This window comes from Scleropages formosus, chromosome 24 (assembly GCF_900964775.1).
Source record: "Scleropages formosus chromosome 24, fSclFor1.1, whole genome shotgun sequence".
In the NCBI taxonomy this organism is placed as follows: domain Eukaryota; kingdom Metazoa; phylum Chordata; class Actinopteri; order Osteoglossiformes; family Osteoglossidae; genus Scleropages; species Scleropages formosus.
In genome coordinates this window covers 13,496,442-13,504,634 of record NC_041829.1, presented here as the reverse complement: position 1 = coordinate 13,504,634, position 8,193 = coordinate 13,496,442, and the positions used below count along the sequence as shown (strand labels likewise).

The 8,193-nt window shown below is 47.4% G+C and overlaps 1 protein-coding gene across 9 annotated transcripts in view; it reads right to left on the bottom strand.

Annotated features, from left to right (window-relative positions):
- Nucleotides 1–6,079: 6,079 nt before the first annotated feature.
- add3a (adducin 3 (gamma) a) overlaps nucleotides 6,080–8,193 on the bottom strand; it is a 74,528-nt gene continuing 72,414 nt past the window's right edge. For 7 of the 9 annotated variants that reach the window (XM_029248595.1, XM_018726501.2, XM_018726498.2 and 4 more), the window contains 2 exons: nucleotides 7,933–8,040; nucleotides 6,080–6,952 (listed from right to left, as the gene is read on the bottom strand). In XM_029248595.1, coding sequence (XP_029104428.1) covers nucleotides 6,702–6,952; nucleotides 7,933–8,040 — 359 coding nt within the window. In that variant the 3' untranslated portion in view covers nucleotides 6,080–6,701. The remainder of the gene's footprint in view (nucleotides 6,953–7,932; nucleotides 8,041–8,193) is intronic. The other 2 variants (XM_018726503.2, XM_018726504.2) reach the window with 2 other exon arrangements.

Sequence of the window (8,193 nt, the reverse complement as noted above, 5' to 3'; positions counted from 1 at the left end):
GGATAGAACGCGAGACGGAAGAGCGAGGTCGCGTCTCTTTCCCGCTGTCAGGCCGCGGTGCGGAAAGGACGGTAATCCGCCCGGCTGGTTCTCCAAGGATTCGTAATCCAGACGGGGGCGTGTGCTGCTGGGGGGAGTCCTGGCCGTGCGGATCGGTGGGGTTTCTCTGTGTGCGCGTGTGTGTGTGTGTGTGCGCGTCTAAAAGAAAGAAGTTTACATTCGATGGTGCGGCCGCACAGCTGCAGCAGAAATAAAAGGCGGCCGTGAATGGGGTTTATTTCTGAGCTCGACGTCCCGCCTTTGACCGCTTAATAAGTCATTTTCTCGCTGCAGAAAGGGAACGGCGGGCTGAAGGGACACCCCGTTTCGGGAGGGGGGCACTGCGCTGCGCGGGGGCCACTGCTCCAGACAAAGGGTGCAGATGGCTGGATGGCTGACTCGCCATCCCCCGCCCCCGCGCAGATGTGTGTGTGTGTTTGTGTGTGTGTGTGTGTGGGGGGGGGGGTGTCACGGCTCGCAACGGACGCCCCGCTGCAGAGCTTGTGTCAGCACCCTGCGAAGGGGTCAGCGCAGAGAGGCCCAGAGTGGGGCGCAGCGGCTGCCAAAGTCAGTTTTAGACCCTCTAACAGCACATATTGAACATAAATTAATATCACTATGGACCCTTCCTTCAGCACGTGTCACTTTCAAAAAGTATCAGTTTTATTTCATTCAACACTTCATTCACATTTACAACGGAGGCAGCAGGTGGCGGAGCGATGAAAGCCCTTGCGTTACAACTAAAGGCTCCCGGTTTAAATCCTGCTGTAGTTCCCTTGATCAAGACAAGAACATTTATTTATGTAGCAGATGTTTTTCTCCAAAGCAACTTCCAATGAACTCTAAGTAGTGTCATCAGTCCACACACCTTATTCACCACGGTGACTTACACTGCTAGATGCACTACTTACACTGGGTCACTCATCCATACATCAGTGGAACACACACACTCTCTCTCTATCACTCACACACTATGGGGGAACAACCTGAACAGCATGTCTTTGGACTGTGGGAGGAAACCAGAGCACCCAGAGGAAACCTACGTAGCAACAGGGAGAACACGCAGACTCCACACAGGCTGAGTGGGGATCGAACCCACAGCCTCTAACACCACCGAGGGGCTGAGACAGCAGCGCTACTCATTGTGCCACTCATACTATTAAGTACAGAAGAGAGCAAAGCTTTCTGCTTCATGGAAGCCCACAATCCTAAATCTTTACTTCCCGACATGATTACCTTTCACACCATATACCATGTAAGCATTTAAATTCATGCTATAATCAAGGATTCATAACCACGTTAAGTCACACTAGGGACGACTTATGCGGGGGCAGAGCAGCAGAGATGAGCTCTTCACGTTTGCGGAGCGGAAACGGGGTAAAGCCTCGTCCCCATTTACACACGCGAGTCGGGCTGCCTCTGCAACTTAGCAACCCCCCCCCGGCTCCATTCTTCCTGGGGGGGGGGCAAGCTGTCGGGGGCGAAAGGCCTGGGACTGTCTGAGGCTGTAATGCACGGGACTCCTGATGGGGAAATGTGCTCCGCTGGGAGGGGGGGCGATCGCCCGCCCAACGACTCCAGCCCGTCTCCATCAACGCATTGTCCCAACTCGTGTACAGCAGCACCACCACCCCCAGCTCGTCGCCATCGTGACCCCGGCAACCTATTAGCACCCAGAATCCCCCCCACCTCCATCTGTATCCCCACCCTGCTCTGTTACTTCTTAGAGGCTTTCTCAGAGGAGCTCATGTCTTCACCCCCCACCCCCATTGTCTGGACTCAATTGTTGCGCTCTGTTATGAGCTTGGGGGGAGGGGGGGCCTGTTGACATGGTGCACGGCTGCTCAGGCACGAAGTCCCAGCATGCCATCTGGCTCTCGGGCTCCTCCCCCACCCCGCCGGTCCTTCCTTCCTCCTCCACCCGGAAGATGGAGACGTGGAGGTCGGGAGCGAAACTATTTTCGCTGCTACAGGGTAAATTGCAGTTTCCCCCCCCCCTTTACTGTGGTAAGTTGACGCTGGGTGGGTGTCGGGGAGGACCATGGGGGACGCATCACCGTGGTTTCCCCATAACACCTAGTTTTGGTATAAAGGGACCTGTCAGCATCTTACTGCTGGAATACATTTGTGAGAATGACACAGTAGTTCTCCCACTCTGCCACTTTTAGAGGGTTTTGAAACAAATAATGCACTCGATTTTCTAGAGACACTGACAGAGGCCACATGGGAATGAAGACCATGGGCTCTGTTTTGGACTCAGTAATTGGAAACAGATTTCTTCTTCGCCCCCTAGGAGGTTGGTGTCATCCTGCAGGCCCAGCTAGCTGCAGTACCGCAGGGCACCTGAAGAGGCAGCAGAGCTGAGCGAGCGCCCATCTGGAGCTGCCGGGTCATTGTTCTGACACTCGCAGCAAGAGGTTGTCTGGCGAGCGGAAGGTCACACGTCCCGCCCACCCGCCCGCCCACCGTCGTAGGCGTGCACGGTTTCCCACGTACCGCTTCCGCTCCCAGAGCCACAGAAACTCCACCCACTGGGAATTAAACGGGGGATACAGGCTCCTATTTGGACAGATAAACCAAAATCAGGACAAAAAATATACCCAAAACTGATTATGTAGCCTTTGTGCATTAATACAACATGCTTAACGATCGCATATTTCGGACATTAATGTTCTTCTCGGAAGTTACGCATATCTACGCCCTTCGCCGCAATCGAACGGAAATCATACGTCCGCTCTTACCTAATTTGAGGAATGTACTAATGCAAAAATAGACCAAAGACCCTTTGTGTTCATACGCATTTAATATTTGAAGCTGTAGGACTACACAGTGCCATACTTGTATCACATTCATTTTTTACGCAGGTACCACACAGTTCAAATGCAACGAGAAGACATTCAGTTCCATTCACAGGTCTACGCACACACGTCTTTGCTGCAGGTGGGATTCAAACCAAGTGAACACTGCACCACGTTATTATTCTTCATGCACACTCGAGTGCTGAAAGAAGAGTGCGCTCCTGGATAAAAGAGAACTCAACAAATTGGAAATGCTGCCTGACACACTCCCACCCATTTTTTTTTTTTTCTTGCATATTTCATATATTGCCTCTGGGAGAGATCTGTTTCAAGGCACAGTGGCACCCTTTTGTGGTAATCCTCAGTCATAAAAAGGGCGGGAAAAAAAAATTGAGGGGAAAAAACGTCGGAGGGAAATGCACCATTTTTCCATTTGTTCACCTCACTGGTCAAAATGAATTAAAAAAATCCCATTGTTGTGGCAGATATTTCTGCTGTAGTTTAACCCCATCTTCAGGGCCACGGCCCACACTTCAATCCATCCGCCATGGGAGTGAACGGCATGGAAATGTAGATTTGATAAGCTAAGGCTGGGATTCAACCTTCCCCTCGCACCACATTATTGAAGTGACATTTTATTGGGGGGTGAATAAAATAAGTGTAACACCAGGGACAACAGGACCAGCAGACATGGTACCAGGTGGTGCTCAAGTTCAAGGGGGTCGCATGTGTCCCGGGATCTTATGGATCCCGGGCACGTACGTCAACACGTGACCTCAGAAAGCCCTGGAACGTGTCACGGCCCACGTACACATCACAACCGCAAAGGAACGTAATGCTGACGTGATCATACGTTTCCCTAACAGCACTTTTATTTGGCTGATTTCAAAAGTAACAGTCTGAGCCTCAAATGGACCCACAACCCTCTCCAACCCATAAGACTACGGATAAAATACAAATCTAGTAGCGCAACAATCAGATATAATTAATTCTTAACGTTAAACAACAGTTACTATAATGAAGGGATTTCAACTAAGGGGGCCCATTTATAGACTTTTCGAACAATGCTATGACAGAAGGAAAAATCATCCATGACATACGGTATAGAAAAGTTAACACTTATCCAGCCCCAAATTTTTGTGCTCCTGACCAACTGAAATAAAGGGGAAACGAAAAAGATTTGGTGCGGTTCGGCAAAACGCCTGAACACGCAAAAAAAAAAGAGTACCATTAGTTGAGTTCTCCTTCTGAGAGCAGCGCCTTTAACGTCACAGACTTTAAAATATCACTTTTTGTAAAATACAGATTTTATTTTGTGAATTTGCACAAATTAGCAATACATCTAGAAGCAACTCCATTATGTACCCATTTACATAGTTTCCACAGGTCACAGGTAAAAGCGCGGCTCAAACTCACATGCCAAAGCGGCCTTAGATAGGAAAAATAAAAAAAGTCGGGGGGAAAAAAAAAAAAAAGGGCCATTAGTCAAACAAGGTGCAAACATCAGAAGAGAAATCAAAGCCAAGCGCATTCAATTGGGAGCAGTTGACGCCCATAAATGGTTAATGGTTAAAAATCTAGTATTCAGGTAAAAACTAATTTTCAAAACATACTGTAATGCAAATGAAGAAAAAAATAAGTATGTATCAACACAAAACTGGTATGAAAATGTACAAGAGTTAAAACATGTTAGCAGAGGGTCTTCTCAGACAGAGGGAGCAGTTGTTGGGATGTCCCCCTTGAGAGAAGCTTGTGCCCTTGCGTAGCTTTCCACCGTCTCTTCAGTCCGGACCCGGCCCAACACGAAGCTACATGCCATTTACACGGCTTCAAATGCACCTCTTTCGTCACGTTTAATGCAAACACTTCACATTGCTGGTTGGGATATTAGTCTCTGGCAGCTCTGGAGGACGACGGACCAACTAGGCCCCGTGTCAGATTTCGCTCGAGGGCAATTTCTCCGTATTTTTTGCGACTCTCCAGGTTATCCAGAAACAAAAGAAAACACCAAGCTGCAGGTGCGATGAAATGGGTTCCTGTACATCCAAACCAATGTAAAAGCTGACAGAAGGGTTACTTTAGCAAGGGAATATCACGGGAAGGCAGGTGGGCAAGTGGGCGGGGCAGGAAGAACCACTAGGTCAAGGCCAAGAGAGCAACACGGGCGGCCTTATGGCGGACGCCATAGTGAGCCTACGGGGAACTTCTCAGGAGGATGGCCGATCGAGCCGAGGTTTGCCGCACGGCTAATTCGTGCGCGATGACGATGCCCAACGGGAAGCCGACAACCACGCAGGCAGAACCCGCGTGTCATGGAAAAGCATGGCTTAAAAAACTAAGAGCGTGGCAAGGTTCAGCTATTTACCACCATCGCGGCTCCGTTTCCAACGATCAGTTGTATTTTTGAAAATTTGTGCCTTTTATCAAAAATAAAAAGATCATGTGTTCTTATGCTGGGAAGCAAGTTTTTTTTTTTTTTTTTTTGCAAAATATTTAAATTACAAATATAAAATTTTATTGTAATGCACAAATGTATTCCATTACCCGGCACCTCACTTTCCAAAAACCTAACGGTGTATAACCATACCCTAACATACCATCTATGCTTCCTATCGCAAACCTTTTCCATCATTTCCTCCTTCATTTGGTGAAACATCTGCATGTACAGCTTTCTATATACCACAAAAAAGTGCAGCAAAATAAAATAAAAAATATAATTAAAAAATCTATAACCACTTTAGTTTTATATATCTGCTTTATATAGTTTTAGTAATCTGAGCTACAATGCCTTTTTTTAAAATCAACACTATATAGTTTGAGAAACCTAGCATCATTAATTCGTCAGCGGTATAAATTTAGTTTCTTGCAAAACATGCTTAACATCTGTATTCACGTCTCTGTAAAAGTATAGACTTGATTATAAAACAGTATGGACTAACAGAGTTGTGTTCGATTCATAAAAAAAATTTATTGTGATGACTCGAGAAAAAGTGAACAAAATCAAAAACGTTAAAGATCACGGTCACTAAAACGTGATTCCCCCCATTTTCTGTTTGGCAAAAAAAGGAAAAAAAAAAAGCTCCTAATTGAAAAACTGCTACATGGGTTTTTAATGAAAAAAAAAAAAAAAAGAATCAGTGCAGAAAGAGGAGATTGCGTGGATACGACGCAGGCAGGGCGTTCGGGGGTTCGGGTGGTTCGGCCTGCGGAGACCCAAGTGTAGTATAGACCCATTCATCTCGGGGGAAAAAGGAAAAAAAAAAAAAAAAACCCTGTTATCTACTACAAACAGTTTCCAGTGTGGCAGGCTGTTCAGCTGCAATCCGCTACGGACCAAGTGACCAAAACGTAAATGGAAGCAGGCCATAAAATAATAAAAAATAATAATAAAAAAATAAACAGTAATCGGGCTGAGTTTTCCGCAGTTAAACGCTGTGCAGTTAAATGCAACAGATGTGTGCCGTGTTCTCTCAGCTACGGCCGGCCGACGGCACAGCGGAGGCGCCACGGAGACGCCGAGGCCTCCCTCGCGCCCGGGGCTCGGCGGAGCGGCTGGAATTCGAGAGCCAGTTTTTTCAGGAAAATTCCTACGTGATTTTTTTTTTTTTTTTTTTTTTGGTTCACAAATTTCTATTCCTCCCAAAATACAAAAAACAAACAAACAAAAAAAAAAGGACAGGAAGAAACACAGCACCCCTGGATAGAGATGATATTAACCTCGCGATCGATTTTACGCTACGCGTTCCGTTTCTTTCCCAAATGTGCAGTGTCGTTTCTAACATAATAGTTGGTTTAACAAAGAAAAAGAAAGAAAGAAAAAAAAAACAGACAAGACAGTACAGACAATCTAGACCAACAGCTCATCTAGGCCTCAGCCTTTTCTTTCTTTTTGTTCTTCTTCAGGAAGGAAGGCGTGCGGAACTTCTTCTTCTTCTTGCTAGGCGACTTGGACGGGGAGCTCTCCGGGGAGAGGGCCTCCTCGATCTTCTCGCCACCCTTCACCGTAATCTCCACGCTCTCCGCGCTTGTGGTCAGCTGACTGATGCGCTTGCTCAGGTCGCCCTCGATGTCGTGCGGCTCATCCTTGCCGTTGAGCAGCGCACCCGTGTGGTTCTCTGCGGCGGGAAGACGGATTGCGGCGTCAACCTGTTGGGTCGCCTTATAATTGCACATCTCAACTACTTACAGTATGTATGAAGCTGGTCATTTGGAGAAAGGTGTAAAATCCCTTTTTGTTTGACTTACACGAATGTTTTAAACCTTAAAAACAAACTAATATAACACCGTGAGCGGAGAAAATGTGTTTCGCATTATAGCCGCTGTGGTCATTAAGAGAGAGGATTTCCAAAGTGAGACTCACGAAAGCGCCGATTCTCCCCGTCTTTCTCCTCCACGTTTCTCCTCCCACGTGCTCAAGACCACAGTGACATCAATCGCCCCCCTCAATAAACGCCCATAAAAACAAGAACTAACTCGAAAAGCTACTTTCAGGGGTTTTCGGCACGGAGAGGTAAGCATCTGACTTGCAAATAAAAATATTAACAGCCAAACATTAATCCGTAGCCAGAGGAAAAAGGCGAATTCCCTTTTTCCGCTAACAACAAAACACATTGGCTCCTCAGCTCACAAACTGCTTGCGATTAAAACTTAACTTTAAACTACCGAAAACAAAAACGTCACCTCTGCAAACTCCTAGGGAACGCAAACTCCTGATCTTGTTACTGTTCGCCGACACTCGGGAAAACCTAACGCCGGCTGTAAACGCCGTGGAAGCGAGTCGAACTGAACGAGTCGCGTACTATAACATTTGGGTGCACTTTACCCCCATCTACTGGCTGGATATGCAAATACAGATCATTTTTGCTCAGCAGAAGAAACATTGCATGAAACACAAATGTGAAAATGTTTGATTCAGAAGTCCATAACTCGAGAGGCGGTAAGAGAAGGAGCCAGCGCATCAGGTTAAGTCACAGGAACGTTAGTGCATCCTGGCATAACGCGTATGCGGGTCCTTCGTAGCCGTCCGCCCCGGACACAGAACACGACATTCCCTCTGGGGTGAACAGAACGGGAGCTCCGGGACTCCGACACGCACCACCTTCTCCGATACCTTCTTTAGCCGGAGTGGTTTGCGGCGTCTGAGTTTGCGACACAGACCGCGAGAGAGTGGAGCCGTCGTCGGAGGTTAGCTCGTGCTCGGCATCTGCGAGGGGGTGAGAGTTAAGTGACTGCACAAACACACAAAACACACGCACGCAATTAGAGGTCATGCGGAACAGCTTGCTTATGACACGCATTTCGAAGTGTTAGTCGGTCAAGGGGCACGCGTCACATTTAAGGACGGGGTTTGCAGTGG